The sequence below is a fragment of the Prionailurus viverrinus genome, chromosome B3 (assembly GCF_022837055.1).
Source record: "Prionailurus viverrinus isolate Anna chromosome B3, UM_Priviv_1.0, whole genome shotgun sequence".
Lineage (NCBI taxonomy): Eukaryota > Metazoa > Chordata > Mammalia > Carnivora > Felidae > Prionailurus > Prionailurus viverrinus.
The window spans coordinates 63,452,163-63,468,968 of record NC_062566.1 but is presented as its reverse complement, the minus strand read 5'-3'; the positions used below and the strand labels follow the sequence as shown (position 1 = coordinate 63,468,968).

At 44.1% G+C, this 16,806-nt stretch overlaps 1 protein-coding gene across 1 annotated transcript; it reads right to left on the bottom strand.

Moving 5' to 3' along the window:
- Positions 1-10,251: 10,251 nt before the first annotated feature.
- On the bottom strand, positions 10,252-12,339 carry GJD2 (gap junction protein delta 2). Its single transcript, XM_047864092.1, has 2 exons — positions 12,269-12,339; positions 10,252-11,146 (listed from the first exon to the last, which is right to left on the bottom strand). The coding sequence occupies exons 1-2, from the start codon at positions 12,337-12,339 to the stop codon at positions 10,252-10,254; spliced, it is 966 nt and encodes a 321-aa protein (XP_047720048.1).
- Between the last annotated feature and the right edge of the window lie 4,467 nt (positions 12,340-16,806).

The following is a 16,806-nucleotide window of genomic DNA, read 5'->3' as shown; positions in this document are numbered from 1 at the left end:
CAAGAGCTAACCTTCTCAAATTGACTCTAGAAAATTTGGCAATATAGCAATAAATCTTAGGGGTCTGCTCTGTAATCCAGCGGTCCTGTAGAAACAGTGTGGTAATGTACATTGATGCTTACTCCACTTTCATATATAACAGTGACAACTGGAAACAACCTAAATACCCCAAGCCAGGGAACCGTTCAAGTAAATTGTGGCACCATTGTATCATAGAATATTTATCCACTAATCAAAAACATGTCGTCAACTTATTTGTTGATGTGGAAAATATTAACCATCTATATCTAAATGGAGAAAGGCTACAAAATAATACGGACACTGGGATGTTACCTCTAGGAAACCCACATCTGTGGTCCTATGTATTACCATCTTTGTATCTATGGCGTAGGAGTCCCACACAGGTATACATCAAAGGACAAACATGGTTAAAGGTGATTCTCTGAGCGGCAGAATTTTTTTCACTGTCCTTTTTTCTGAGTGGGTGTTACTTCTGTATTTGGGGGAAATAAACGCTAGCTTTTTTAAAAAAGGAGAAGTGCTGCTTTGTATTTCCTCATCTCTGAAAGCATGGAAAACAGCTAAGAGGAGGATCACATGGAAGTCTGGCTGCCCTTCCAGAATGTTCACTTAGCTTCTACTTGGTTTGTGGTCCAAATGAAAGCATTCTGTTAACTGCACTGAACAAACCTCAGTTCCCGAGAGACCAGACCAACATCCTCCCCTAAAGATTGGCCTGCCACATTTCTTTGCCACCTCGTTAGAAGTATTGGAAACCACTTTTTGAGAATACATTCATTTCTCTCCTAATATTTCTAGATTTCTTTCCTGACAATCTAGAGCATAACATGTGTTGAGTCAAGAAGCCACATAGGCTGGAAAGTGCACCAGACTTTAAGCCAGAGAACTGGGTTCTGTCCCATCTGTGTTAAAACTAACCATGGTTTTGGGGGCATCTGGGTGGCACAGCTGGTTAAGCGCCTGACTTCAGCTTAGGTCATGATCTCATGGTTTGTGGTTTTGACTGCAGCATCAGGCTCTGTGCTGACAGCTCGGAGCCTGGAGCCTGCTTCGGATTCTGTGTCTCCCTCTCTCTCTCTCTCTGCCCCTCCCCTACTTGTGCTTTGTCTCTCTCTTTCTCTCAAAAATAAATAAAAACTTTTAAAAAATTAAAAAAAACTAACCATGGTTTTAGATGAATCACCAAACTGAGGCTCTGAGGCTCTGCTGTCCTAAGGAAAAAGAGGTGCCACTAATTCTGTACTGTACCCACCACAGACAGAGGTTACAAAGATTAAATAAGATAATGCATAGGGAAGAGGTCAAAAAAAGCATCTATTCAAATGTTTACTATCACTATCACGATTTTTGTTATGATCATGATTATTACTATTACCTGCTCTTGTAACTGAAGAAACTAGTGAATATTGTCATTTGACTTTAGTTTCTAAGGGAGAAAGAATATCCCTGATGTCTGGGTGACCAAGTTATGCTTGGCTGATAGCACCAATTGAGATTATGTTCTTATACATTTTCATAAAATAGAAGACTTGCTTTTATGATGTCAGGTGCATATAGTTTCTGCTTGCTTCTCTGGAGGAAGGCCCTAGGACTCTATTGCTTATGCTCTTTTCCATCTGTGATTGGCTGTCCCTCACCTCTGCCTCTTTTCTCTATAAAAAATGATCAGCCCCAAGCTGCTTCCTTTGTTTTTCTCCTACATGTCTTTTGTACCCTTAGTGCTTGGCTTAAATTCAGGATGTACAAATACTATGTTCAGTGTATATGTATTAACAGAGTAAATGATTTTTCTGAGTAGTGTTAGTCAGTGATGGGGAAAATGGAGGTGGGAGGGAATCTTGTAAACAGCAGTGGGAAACACTGACCAATGAGTATGCACAGGGCAACCATAGGCTCCTGGAGGAGAGAGAGAAAAGCCTGCAGAGAAGCTGCAGTCAAGATGGGTGAGAGTCTGAGGTCTTCTTCATGGCTTAGGAGAGCCTGAGCTCCATTTGGGACCCACCATACTCGCCACGGATTCTGGAAGAAGAGTCAAAAACATGGTTTCTCAGGGTGGGGTTGTGTGGAGATGTCCAAGTTATTCCCAAAGATAGATACCCACACCCACATGTACACACACAACTTGAGGCCAAGGCCGTAGGTTTGTGCTCTTGAGTTAATTCTGTAACCCGGACTATGTCCAGGAATATGATGGCTTGGAACTGGATGGGCCACGTGCTTAACCAGTTCAAGATCTCCTTCTCTCCAACACTGTGCCAACTCATGACTCTCATGACCCATGATTAGAAAGATCTGGACCAGGAGTCAGAGGACCTCTGACTTTGCCAGCCACCACTAAGTAAACTTTGTTCAGCCTAGGCCATCCTTTCCTGACAATTTGAGAAGCTACTGTCTTAATTCTACCCTTCCTCAACTTTCGCCTAATCTAGAGCTCTTCATTGAAGCTTACCTTCTGGATCTAAGTGGTATCTACCGAATGATGGAGTGAATGGGTTCAGCTCTCCCATCCACCTTAAGGTCCTGTGATTCAATATTGTCATTTACTCATTCCATCAATAACATTTGTGAAGCCTAGTTCTGTGCCAGGAACTGCAGATACAAAGATAACTCTGGCACGGCAATGCCTTAGAAAGCCTGACAGTCTCGTGCTGTACTGAGACACACGTGAAAAGAAACTTTGGTGGGGAGGAGGGGGAGGAAGAAATGTTCCAGTGAAGAATGTACTGAGAGGGAACTAGCAGACCAATATGCCAGGTTTCTTGAAACCTCATTTAGCAGAGCTTTCTTGGAAGTAGTGTCATGAAGTATTAAAACTTGGCTTCAACATCGCACTGCCTGGGATGGAAGCTAGACATATCATAGACTGCCTTTACAACCTAGGCACGCTGATTTGCCATTGACATTTGGTTCCCTCGTCTGAAAAATGGGTATAATCATACTTATCATTCTCCTTCCAGGACTGTTGTAAGGATTAAGGGGGGATATGTTTAACACATATTTGCTACTATGAGATCATGCATAGAAATCTTTAGACCATTCGGATTTCATTTAAAAAAAATCAGTGGTTTTTTTCTCTTATTATCTTTGGGAAAATAAAAATATGGAGCGTAGGTAAAATAAAATTAGGAAAAAGGAAAAAAAAATTTAAAGCCATCCATCATTTGCAAAAAAAACTTGACTGCTACCCGGAGACAGGTATAACAGATAAAAATGCCCCAGATCAAATGTCTCAGAGGTATGAAAATTTACCAAATCTATATTTAGGTGCCCATATGTTCCTTCTGGCCAGAGTTGCCCAAAAATGCAGACATTTCAGTGCATACAGCAGCAATTTTCACAAAGGTTTCCCTTTTAGGAGAGGGAGATGCTATAAAGCTTAATCGGTTCTAAGTGATTCTGAAATATTGTATCACTTTACAGCAGAAAGGTCACCACTGGTGAATAAACATAAGGATTCTGTTCTGTATCTGGGATTTAGCAGACTAACTCCCACTAATGTTAATGGGGCCATGCTGCCAAATCCCCAACCATCACCCTGGGTATTTGTTCCAATCCCTTACTGTTGAGATTGAAATGTGTTTTCCCAATCAAAGCTGATCCTGAGATGGAATCACTGCATTGCCAGACAGGAACAGTGTGGCTGATACCCAGGGACCCACAGCACTTGAAATGAGGGTATGAATGAGCTTTGTTGAAAGGTATGTCTTCACATTGTCTACCCAATTCACTGTGGCTTCCTTTGCTGGATGCACAATATAGTTTGCTCATTTTCCAAACCCACTCCCCACTACTCTGATGTCTGAGCAAATCAAAATCCCCCAGTCTTCCACATATGCCCCAGACTTCTCTGCTAGAGGAGAACAGTTATATTGGCCCCTTCCTACTTCTCTTTTCTTCAAGGAGACCCATTTCAATGCCACCTTGTTGGTGAAATTTTTCTATACCTGCTCCACACCCTCCTACCCAAACACACACACACACACGCACACACACACACACGCACACACACACACATGCACACATACAGCCCAGATGTGATGGCTGCCTCTTTGGAACCCCAAATATTTTGAGCCTTGAGTGTGGCACGGTTCACATCCTGCCTTATGAAGTTGTCTCATTTTTCTCAGGTAGTCTGTAGGCACTGTGAGGGTAGAAAGTGCATCACACCTGTCTATATTTCCTTTAACATCCAGTCCAAGCCCTTGCATACCATCAATGTTCAAGGAAGCACTGACTTGAATTGAACGACTTTCTTTTGTTTGTTGATTTTGGAGATTGGGACTTTCAAGGAAGGGGTTGGGAACTGGGGACTTGGGGTGTAATTATAGATGACAGATACTTTATTTATTAAGTTAAATAAACATGTTTGAGAAGGCATCCCTGGTCTTTGGAGCCGGGGAAAAGAACTGGTCCATTCCTCACAACTCCATTTGCCATAGCTGTCAGAGACTTAGAACACTGGCCTGGGTGAATAATGGATCTGATTCACAACAGAAACTCATGCATTGATACTTGGCACCAGTGTCCCTCAGAGATCCCTAGATTTATGCACTGATCTTGCCTACAGCCCTCAAGGCCCAAAGCTGAGTACATTGTAGCTGCAGCTACAATCTGGGCTTGGTTCAACAAGGTCAGTTTCAGCTAAGGTACAATTCTATCTGGTGTGTAATAATCTTCTAAATGAATGTAGGCTTTGGGTAGTCACAAAGCCAACTAGCCATGCCTGTCTGAATATCAGAGCCCTGGCTGAGACCAGAGTAATGATTTACCCTTTGCCTGCTCTAATTTTAATTGCTTCCATGGAACCTGCAGGAGGTCTGGAGGTATCTCAGGCAAAGGATAGTTTGTGCTGTTTCTGCTTTCTCACATCCCACTCACCAAATCTAGTAGATGTTCTTGAGGCTTTTATCTAGCTGTTATTTAGCTTTTTTATAAATTGAACTATTAGCAGATCTTCTTCCTTAAGATTCTGCCTCCCTTAACTTTACGATATCACTTTTCAACTATCCTTTGCTAGCCAGCTCTTTTCAGCCTCCATCGTAGGCTCCTCCTCCTCTGTTGACTCCAGCTTTTAACCTTGGTCAGTCCCCCTCACTGCCATGGCCACTGCTTCCGCTCTAGAAGCCTTGAGAGTTGTTAGTCTTCCATCCATAACTCTTCATCACTAACTTTACCTACGATATAAACAAGGGGAGCTCTGTTGTGAGAACCTCATACTTTCCTTCTCCTCCCTTCCTAGTTTCTCCTCCAAATATCTGATTCTCATTATTTTATGCTAATGTCTCTGACTCCGTTGATTTCAATCCTGACTACAGATTAGAATCCCCTAGGAATGGAAAATTAAAAAATACTGATGGCTAGGCTATCACATCCGAGATTCTAATTTAGGTGGTCTGGAGTGAGTCAAGAGCACTGGAATTTTTTAAATACTATTTTCCCCTGATCACTGACAAATTTTCATCTTTGTGCTGGAGATGTAGCTTTGACAGCACGCTTACCAAAGGTCGAGACTTGGTATTATTATTATCTCCAGGGTTCCAGGCCTTGGAGCAGGAGCCCAGGTTCATTGTCTTACATAAGGTCTCCACGCATCTTGGTTTGCTCAGGACAGATCCAATTTATACCCATTGTTCTTGTGGCACAGTCAATTAGCAATCCTGCCCCTTTCATTCTATAAGGTATCTCTTTTTGTACAATAAATTTATACAGCCCCTCTAAGCATAAGAGTACCTGAAGGTTTGAAAACACTTAGTGTTATGAGCTGGATTGTGTTCCCGCAGGTTAGGATGTGACTATATTTAGAGACAGGGCCTTTAAAGAGGTGATTAAGTTAAAATGAGGCCATTGGGGGTGGGCCCTAATCTAATCTGACTAGTGTTCTCCTAAGAAGAGAAAATTTAGACACACAGAGAGACATCAGGGATGCACACGTGTGCATCGAGGAAAGATTGTGTTGTGTGACACAAGACACAAGAAGGTGGCCAACTGCAAGCCAAGGAGAGAGGCCTCAGCAGAAACCAAACCTGTTCACACCCTGATCTTGGACTCCAGAAGTGTGAGAAAATAAGTTTTTGTTATTCAAGCCATCTAGTCTATGATATTTTGTTATGGTAGCAGTCGCAAAAAATGAACAAACAAAAAGTCTCACCAAAAGAACAAGCAAGCAAACACACTTGGTAGAATATAAAGAAAGTAAAAACAGTGTAAATACTGTTTCCTAAATATTCCAATCCTCCAAGACGAATGCTTATAGCAGTTTCCCAGAAACCCACTGTCTTGAGTTTAGATTTTTGGGGTTCTTCAACCATATAATAAAGGCCTTGACTTGATGTCTTCATAGGATGCCATTAGTTTTCATACACCCTGGGTCTATAAGACTGTTCCCATGTGGAAGACTGAGGTACCCATCTCTGGGGTAGTAACTGAGATGGTGACAACACATGTTATATAATGTTACCATGAGTAAGGCATAGTTCCTACTCTCAAGGAGCTGATCTTGATCTCAACTCATCTCCATGCAACAAGTAGCAGACAGAGTGACTTTCGTGAAGGCTCAGTGCAAGGTCACTGAGCCAACCAGGAGAAGAGTTTAGTACAGGTTCCTGTGTGAGTGGACACCCAAACTTATTTTTTTTTAATGTTTACTTATTTATTTTGAGAGAGAGAGAGAGCACTCATGCAGGGGCGGGGAGGGAGGGTGGTGGCAGAAGAGAAGAGACAGAGAATCCCAAGCAGGCCCCGTCCTGTCAGTGTAGAGCCCAACACAGGACTCCATCCCATGAACTGTGAGATCATGACCTGAGCTAAAATCAAGTCAGAAGCTTAATTGACTGAGCCACCCGGGCACCCCTGCACCCTCAATTTTAAATGCATTCCTTTGCCTCTTTCCTCAGAGGTTAGAGAGCACAGCTGTTATCCTTTTTTTTTTTTAACCCTTTAAATATTTGAGGACTTAAAAAGTACAAATTTTCTTGCCACAGACTACGTAACTTCAGCCTGTCCAGGGTTCATACATCGGTGCCCACTTTTTAAACTTTTAAACCCAATTTGTACATTGGCGCCCACTACCCCTCCCAATGCACATGTGCACACGCACGTACACAAACACTCACACGTAGGCCAAAAGGGTCTTCAGTCACCAAAAGACTCTTAAATCTAAAAAAATATATTGGTGTTGTCCTCTCACAAAGTACAGATTAAGGTCACATCCGTCACATAGCTACATGAAACATCAAATCATTGGTATATTTTCTTCATTAAGTAGAAAGCAACAGAATCAGACTGACACACATCAGTCATTCTGAGGGATGACTCTACATGCCCAGAGGAAGGTATGTTCCCGCCTCCATTTCTGACAAGTGAATTAATCCTTTTTCCATTTGCGGGTATTTGGAAACATCAAGGACCTGAAATAGATCAGCCCCACTGGTAGGGGATGCACTTCCGCCAGGAAACACTACCGTTCTTCTAATCTTACATCATGGCATAAATACAACAGCCCTTGTTTTCCACACAGATTCCTACTTCTTTCACACCCAAGCATATGCTAAGAGCTCTCAAACAACACTCTTCCTCCATCTCTGGGAGGTGTTTTAAAACATTTTTAGCTCACCAAACAGAAAATAGAGGAGGATCTGTTTCTTTACTCAAGGATAATAATTTTCAATTGCCTATTTATACTACAGATGGAAACCTATAGATGGAAATAAACATATTTTCATTCTAAAATTGGCATCTGCTCTGCTATAGTTAAAGGGTGGCACAATTGTATTTGAAAAACAATCATCCAGGAAATGCCACATTGCCTCACAATGCTCAGACCAAGTGCTTCTGGAATCAGGTGAATAGCAATAAACTGAAGGAAGAATATTAGCCTACTGAGTGAATAGGACCACATGTAGACAGAAAATGCCAAAAACAATAGCGAAATGTGTGACTAAAAAGTAAGACCTTATGACCTATAAGCAAAGGATCAGTCTCCTTTGAAAGACCCCAATAGGCAACGACTGACTGACAGTGTACAACTGTGCTGTATAATACAGTAGCAACTAACCATACATGGCTATTTAAATTAATTAAGATTAAACAAAGCTAGAAATTCAGTTTATCAGTTGCACTACCCACATTTTAAGAGCTCAATGGCCACACGTAGCCAGTTGTTCCCATACCGAGCAACATAGATAGTAGAAATTTCCATCATTACACAAAGTTGTATTGGACAGTGGTGCTCTGGAGAGTTCTGTTTGACTATTGGGTTAGCATCATTTTATTTTTATTTCTCTTATTTTTTAATTGTATTATTTCTTAAGTGGGCTCCATACCTAGCATGCAGCCCAGTGTGGGGCTTTAACTTACAACTCTGAGATCAAGACCTGAGCTAAGATCAAGAGTCTGACACTTAACCGACTGAGCGACCCAGGTAACGTGGGTTAGCATCATTTTATACATCAGGCCTTAAAGAGATGATGGGGAGCACAGCACACCTGCTAGATGTGACAGTCCATGGCAGAAAAGTATGGCGGAAAGGAAAAATATTTAACTCGTGGAATTGACCCAATATGATATAGTGTTGGCATTTTATTACAAGAAATATCCTTAGACAAGCAGAGAAATCTTGGGCTAAAATGGAAAGTAGTTAGTAAATCCTACTATTTGAATACTTCATCACAGTCTTCTCAGCATTCCAAAATGTACCAGCCTCTTCTCATCCGTTAGCGGCTGATTGGACTTTATTGGTCATCCATTTTTCAGTTCCTGCCCCCAATGTTGTGCTCTTTCGAACATGAAACAAAACACTTTCGAACATACATATAAATAAATAGAACCCCAATCAAAATAGAAAAATAAAGATTCTTCCCCAATTTACGAAAAAAAAAGGCAAGAACTTTATTTTAAACAAATCCTCAGTTGTGTGTTACACCATGTCCATACCTAAATCAAAAATCATAAATGATAATGCAAAAGAAATTGGGGGCTTCACAAAGCAATTATTCAAATATTATTCTCAGCCAGTGCTTTAACTAAATACACAGTGGATGTAAAAGGTATAATATGGCACTTAAATATATAAGAGCAAAGAGAAGGAAACATATTCACAGTCCAAAGAAACAGGTTTTTGAACCTTTGGTATATGTCTCAAATACACATCCGTAAACACATGTTAGCCAATAGTGTTTCCAGGTTTCTTAAGCTAGTGATTAAGTGTGTGTTTCAAAAATAACTGATAAAATAATAAATTGGGATTGACATGGGCTGATTAAGGTCTCTGGTGTGAGCACACAGGTAAATTCAAACCATGGCAAAATGAAGTATAAGAAAATGAATGGAATACACCAGTTAGAAATTCTGTGGCTCAAGTAGACACCCTTGATATCAACAACAACAACAAAATATTTTTAATGCTAGCCAAAGTCCACAAGCCAGAAGGCAGAAATATCCCAAAGCTCATAGCCACATGCCTAACAGTGCAACGACCATCTCACAGAAGTTTTATACTTGCATATTGCAATTCCCTCCCTCCCACCCAAACCCTGCCCCTAATAAACAGCACCAGTGCAGTTTGAGTTAGAAAATTGGAAATACTGAGACATTCCTAAGGTTTTCATAGTGACTAAGGGCTTGTCAGATGGGGCTTGAATGCGAACCTCTGCCATGGCCAGTCTCCAAAAAGCACCCCATGTAATTCCCTCTAGCTTGCAGATAAACCATATTAGGTCTACTGTAAGGCTAGATTCAGAAAAAAGCTGGCATGCTATCCTGGGTTGAAGGAGAGGAGCATGCTGATGGGGAGGTACACGAAAGATGCCTCAAGGATGTTTGTCCTGCAGCCCAGGATGAAGGGACGTGTTGAGATAGGTCACAAATTTTGGACCGATGAAGTATTTGTTAATGCCATTCACCAGGATATTGAGCTCAGTGGAGCTAAGTCCTACTTGGTACCTGTGCAAGCACACTGTTGGCAGGATCAGACTGGGCCATCAACGAAAAGGCCCAAAGAAGTCCGACTCATCCATCTCATCACTCTGCGCAGTGGTCTCTGTAGGAACCAATGGTGTGACCTGTGGTAATGGCTCTACTTTCTCTCCTCTCCCATTGATGCAGGGTCTTCTCTTAACTAGTCTTGTCCTATAGCTCAATGGCAAATGAGGGCAGATACAGCCACTCTCTCTGAGTAGTCATCTGCCTTGGGGCAGATTTCATTCCCCAGGCCCTATGTGTGAAGCTGCCCCTTCACACATAGGCAGAGTCACTGGACTGAGTCCTGCCAAAATTGGGAACACTGACCCGGGGCAGGTCCTTGTTGCGGATCTCATAGACTGACTTCCTCTTGGCCTGGGCCCCTCGCACGGCCAACTTGATCTTGCGCCATCCCAGGTGGTTGAGTTCAGCCAGGTTGAGCACAACACAGATGCCACTCACAGCAAACATGAACACTAAAAAGACAGTCTTCTCAGTAGGCCGGGACACATAACATTCCACCTCCTTGATGCAGGGGTAGCGGTCACACTCATACAACCCTGGGACACTGAAGCCATAGAGAAAGTATTGGCCTACCAGAAACCCAATCTCCAGGGCATTTCTGAACACCACTTGGATAATGTAGAAGCGGGAGATGCCTTCCTGCCTTCGGAGCTTAGATCGTGCAGCAGTGCGCAGCCCTGATGGGTGTGGGGTCAGCTCCTTAACCTCTAAACAATCTGGCTCTGTCTCCTTGCTGGTGTTCTCTGTGTTCTGCAGCACCCCATTGACAATGGCATTTTGCAACTTCTTATCATCTCGTTTGCCACCACCACTGCCTCCACCCCCAGTTCCTCCAGGACCCCCCATGGACTCAGGGGGCTCCCTGTCCAGGGTTAGGAAGACAGTAGAGTAGCGGCGTTCTCGCTGTTTGGCAGACTGGTGCACAGAGTAGGTGATGAAGCAGAGACTCGGGGTACACACCATTATGATCTGGAAGACCCAGTAACGAATGTGGGAGATGGGGAAGGCGCGGTCATAGCAGGCCTGGTTACAGCCGGGCTGCAGGGTGTTGCACACAAACATGGTCTGCTCATCATCGTACACCGTCTCCCCCACAATGGCCACAATGAGGATCCGGAAGATCACCACCACAGTCAACAGGATCCTGAGCAGGGGAAGAGGGAGGGAGAGAGGTTCTCAAGGGTTGAGTCACTGACTTAGGAAACCCCTGCTCCTCCTTTCCCTGCTCTGGTTGGTGTTTGCCAGGCCTTTGACTGAAGAGCTGTCCATCCCTGGTGGTTCTGACCTGGGAAACTAGGAAATCTTTTTTGGCTCTTCCCTTTCTGCTGGTTGCTGGTAGACTGAGAACACTTCATATTACAAGGATATCAAATACATACATATATATATATATATATGTGTATATATATATATATATATATATATATATATATATATATATATATCCATGTATTGGGCACGGTGTATTTGCAACAAATAGATTTCATCTGCTACATGGAATGCACAAAGGCAAAAAACACACCTTCACTCTGGATATGGCAAATGCACATGGAATATGTGAACAGAGAGTACCTGTTTCAAAGTCTACACACAGAGTGTGCATGTAATTATTTCAAGCGGATATTTAATTTACCCTCAGTATAAATATTGAACTTAATGTCTTATATAAACAGATAGCTGTGAATGTATATCCACATATATACACGGCTTTTTATAGTGTATATACATATGAATATATATATATATACATATGATGACACAAAATATCAATTGGGAGTGTGGGTGTCTGATACTGTAAGTTTTAACAGCCAAATCAGTTTAGCTTGATAAGTATTTCTTGGGAAAAGATACATCTGTTCCAAAGAGCAGATCCATCTCCCCATTTGCCCTTCTCTGTCCAAACACAATCCTGCCTTCCTTGTAGATTCTATTTAGGGAACCGGATGGAGATTGGCTCTGACTCCAGAGAGTGGTGGGGGTACCACGACTGAGCCAACAACTCTTTTTCTAATGGGAGAAGAGTCAACCCCCCAGTGGTGCTTCAGGGGGAAGGGATGGAGAGCTGATCAGGAGCGGCTGGGGGAAGGGGACATCACCGGGCATCAGCATCGGGTGCACAATTACCGGGGGCACAGGCACACGGGCCGAGGACGATGGGAAGGGGCAGTGGATGGGCTGGGGGCTGTTGGGGCTCGGTCTGGACGTGAGAAGGGACTCCCGGGGGTCGCCCGACGGGGCCCGCTGACAGTCGGCTCGGCGCCCTTACCTCCCGATCATAGTGGAGTGCTGCTGCACCGCGGCTTCCAGCAGCCTCTCCAAGATGGTCCATTCCCCCATCGCTGTGCATCCGGAGGCAGCAGACAAAGACTGGGCAGCACCGGGCACGTTCCCGCTCCTGGCCCCTCCCTGGGCCGCACCTCCCAACTGGGAGCGCTTGCCCCCCAATTAAGGAAGCAAACAAATAAAAAAAAAATCCAGGAATCCCCTCTCCCTTTTATTGCACTTAAAAGAGGGAAATGAGGAAAGAAATCGTAGCGCACCCCGACTGATGGGGCAGCTGGCGCGGTTGGGAGAGCGGGCACTAACCTCCCGCGCCGTCCGGGGATCAGGTCTGGAGCCCACGGATGCCCGGGAGAGGGGCGGGGCGGGGGTGGCAGCGTGCAGGTCCGTGAGCTCTTGGCGGCCCGAGAGAGGTCTCACCCCCTGGGTTGGGGGCCAGGGAAAGGTCCGGGCACCACCCCCCGTGCCAGGCACTTCTGCAGGCACCGGGCGCCCCTGTGCTGCCTCCTGTGAGGCCTGGGCGCAGCGCGCGGAGCTGGCTGACGGGCTCGGGAATCCGCGGCCGCCGCCTCTAATCCGCCCTTAAGTAGTCTCTGCCTGCGTCACGCCAGGTCGGCGGAGGGGAGCCGAGCGCGGCGTGTGGCTGTCGCTGCGCGCCGGAGCCCGAGGGGCAGGGGACGCGCGCACCGGGAGAGGGGGGCAAGAGTCCTGGGGCCCCCGCAGGGAGTGGGGTGACTTCGGGAGGAAGGATCGCAGTGCCCCTCGGGGCTTCTCTAGGCGCACAGGTATCCTCACCTGACCGCCAGTCCCCGGCGAGAGGAGGGGGAGCCGGGAGCAGACGCGTGGGTGAGTGGGAACGGACGTGAGTCGGTCGTGTGGCTTCTCTACGTGCGTCCCTCACCTTTTTGCTCTTTGTCTTTGGGGCGATAACGGAAATTCCCTCTCTAAATGGAGATGCTAGTTGGGGGGAGGGGAGTGAGAACGACAGTAGGACACTTTTAAATCTCCCTTGGAGAGGATTGAGGGGCTGAGAGGGAGCCTGCGATTCGGTGCCTCCGTGAGTCAGATGCTGGGGTGAGGAAGGCTTGATGAGAGTCCGTTTAGGCTGAAGCTTAAAGGCAGATGTGAAGCTGCTTCTGAGGAAGGGGTCTGGGCACAAGTCTATACCTAGGAAGTGCCTCCCGAGAGCAGGTGGGTGGCCATGACTTATAGTCTCGCTTCTCCCAGCACAAACACAAATGCTCCGCTATTTTTTAAAATTATCTATTTGCTTGTTTGCTTATGTGTATATATATTTATGTGCCTGTTTATTTATTTATTTGCTAATGGGGTACCTTGGTCTGAATCTGAATTTAAGGAGGCCCAGTATTCCACTACCGGAAACAAAACCCGTTCACAATCTCACCCCATCTTCACTTATCTGGCCTTGGCTTTCTCCTCTCAACCAACAGACCCTGGTTTCTGTCTTTAAATTTACATTTTGTTGTCAGTTCTGTCCAGAGCAACTGCCTAATTGGTTGCTACAAAATAGAAACCATCACACCAGGCTGCTAATTAGCTCAGGGGTCAGTATTAGGAGACACAGTAGTTGGGAGTGATTCATACAAATGTACCCAAAGCACAATGGGTAAGTAGTTGTCACCCTTTTGAAAATACAGCTGTAAAAAGGTTGCTAACTCATCCTAGGTATACACTGCAGCCTTAATTATCCGTAAAGATCGAAGCACATATGTGTATTACTTAAATCACCATGATAAGCTTTCAGCTCTAAAGCAACCAGGGTGGTTGGGGAGCTGGTGGCCCTGGCCCTGGGAGGAACGGTAACAGGCATGGGCTTAAGTCTACTCACACTGCACTTTTGTATAAGATGACTTTTAAGACACAACTCAATATTTGGTGTAGGAGGGATCAGTGATATTTCTCCTAGGCCTGATACCTTTACCCCAAGGAAGCAGTTTTTCACTGCAAAGAAGTAATAGAGTCTACTAAAAATGAGAAAGGGCTCTGGCTCCCTATATTCTCTCCTTTGGCAGACACTTTTGCAGTAAAGTATCTTAGACAAGGGGTGAATGAGTGAGATGGTCCCCTGGTAAATCTGCTTAACATCTTCAAATGTCCTAAAAAACTCAAAATCATTATAGTCTATACAAGTGGCTTTACCAAACCCTTAAAGATGATGGTCCTAAGGCCAGAGATTGCCAGAAATACATTTTAAATGTTCATACAATGCAATTTTCAAGCACTAAGTTATTACTACAGTGTCAATCATTAGTTTATTACTTTGAAATACAGTTTAATCTGTCATATAGATTCAACATGTGAGCACATGTTGAATATATGTAACATGCATATAAACACAAAAATGTCTATACATAGGACCTATATTTTAAGACTCCTATGTTAGATTTGGTAGCCTGTTTTTAGATAAAAACCTTCTCATCCCCACACCTTGAAAACAATGAACTGTTTTTCTTTTTTAATTTTTAAGTTTATTTATTTATTGAGGGAGAGAGCTTGTGAGTGTGAGTGGAGGAGGAGCAGACAGAGAAGGAGAGAGGGAATCTGTACTGTCAGCACAGAGCCCGATGCAGGGCTTGATTCCACGAACCGTGAGATCATGAACTGAGCTGAGATCAACAGCCGGATGTTTAACAGACTGAGCCACCCGGGTGCCCCAAATATGGAAAGTTTCTATGTAGAGCTGCACGCTTCTGAATTTCCTCAGAGCACTATCTCATCCAGCTAGATTTTTGCTGTCTCAATTCCCCTCTAATTGAAGATCATCATTTAAGTCAACTGGAAAGTTCATTCCTTTTGCACTTTTTTTTAAATGTTTGTTTATTTTTTTAGAGAGACAGAGAGAGTGCAAGAAGGAGGGGTAGAGGGAGAGAGAGACAGAGCATCTGAAGCAGGCTCTGTGCTGACAGCAGAAAGCCCCAGTGAGGGGCTCAAACTCACAAACCCATGAGATCATGACCGGAGCTGAAGTCTGACACTTAACCAACTGAGCCACCTAAGTGCCCCTGTTTGATGCTTATTTAAACCTCATTTTACTCTATGATAGTAATGGTTTTGGATGAAAAACAATGGAGCTCATAGAATAACCTTTTGTTGTACCTTAGACTATTTGCTGGGGTCCCACCCCAAATCTGCTAAATTAAAATCTATGGAAGCAAAGTTTAAGTACCTGAATTTTCATTTAATTCTCACCAGTGGTCCTGATAACAATAAAAAGTTGAAAACTTTTGTTTCTGTGAGTATTAAGGCAGAAAGGGTCCTAAAATCAGGAAACCCCATCTCCTTGTTTCACAGGTGTTAAAATTGACCCCCAAATTGGGTGAATTGCCTACAGTTATACTAGTAAGGAAAATGCTATGAAGAACGTGCTATTTAAGAATCTCAGAGAAGAAGACCAAATAATTTTAAAGGATGGAAGATAAGAACTTTGAAGAAGGAAAAGAGAATTAAAGGTGGTTTGGATCATGGGGACATAGCTACCTATACTCACCTAAAGGAAAGTAATACCTGGATCATTGTCTTTGCAAAGCTATGTCTTACTAAACAGTAATTTCCATTAATGGAACAGGAAAATAGTCTCCACATTTAGTGATGAAAACTATAAAGGCACATAGCAAAGGGTGTGTATATACTAATACAAGGAGAGAATAGAGAGTTACTAACACTGATCCAATTTACTACATGGGTTACCTGGATACACTCTTATCCTTATATGTGCTTAGAACTTCACTTTTCTTCTCAGCCACAGATTCCCAGGTGAGCTTATTAGCTTTGCAGCTTCAAACATTTGGTAAACGAAAACCCGCTAGGAACTTTGTGTAACATGTAAGAATGAAAGTGAATCTATTGACCCCTCCTTTACTGGACTGTGAATTCTTGGGGAGCAGAAGGCGTGATACTTAAAGGTCATGATGCTTTCCATAGTGTCTTTGCATTGTGGAGACTTAAGTTCATTGAAGGAGCAGGGTGGCTCTCTGGCTCTCTATTCCCCTCAACCTGGGAAAGCTGCACATTCCCCGAGTAGAAGTGGGTCTCGGCTCCCCTGGGACCATAGGTTACATTCAAAGTGAGAGGGGGTCCCTTTTGCCAAGTGAAAGTCCCTACACACTTGGGACAGCCTGAGCCCCTCAACAGAAAGCATTTTTTGTTAACCTCCAGCCCCCTGCTCTCACTTGGTGCTGCTCTCACTCACGGTGGCCCCAACCCCCTGCTCAGCTTTGCCAGCCTTATGCTGCAGCATCAGCGAGGCAGGGAGCCCAGGGAGCTGGGCCTGGATACCTAGATTCCGATGTGCCAGCATCTGTAGCCTCTGGGATTTGTGTGGCTCGGGAGGGACTACCTTCTGTTTGGGATTGGTCTCTGTGTTAAAGTCCTCCACATTTCATTCACAAACAGTTAGGATTAACTGAGTTATATCTCCCCCAGTGGCCTACATACATCTATTTCCTAATGAAACCATCAAGCTGTCTTCTGAGGGGGCAAACCCAACCTGTCTTGTGCGACTTA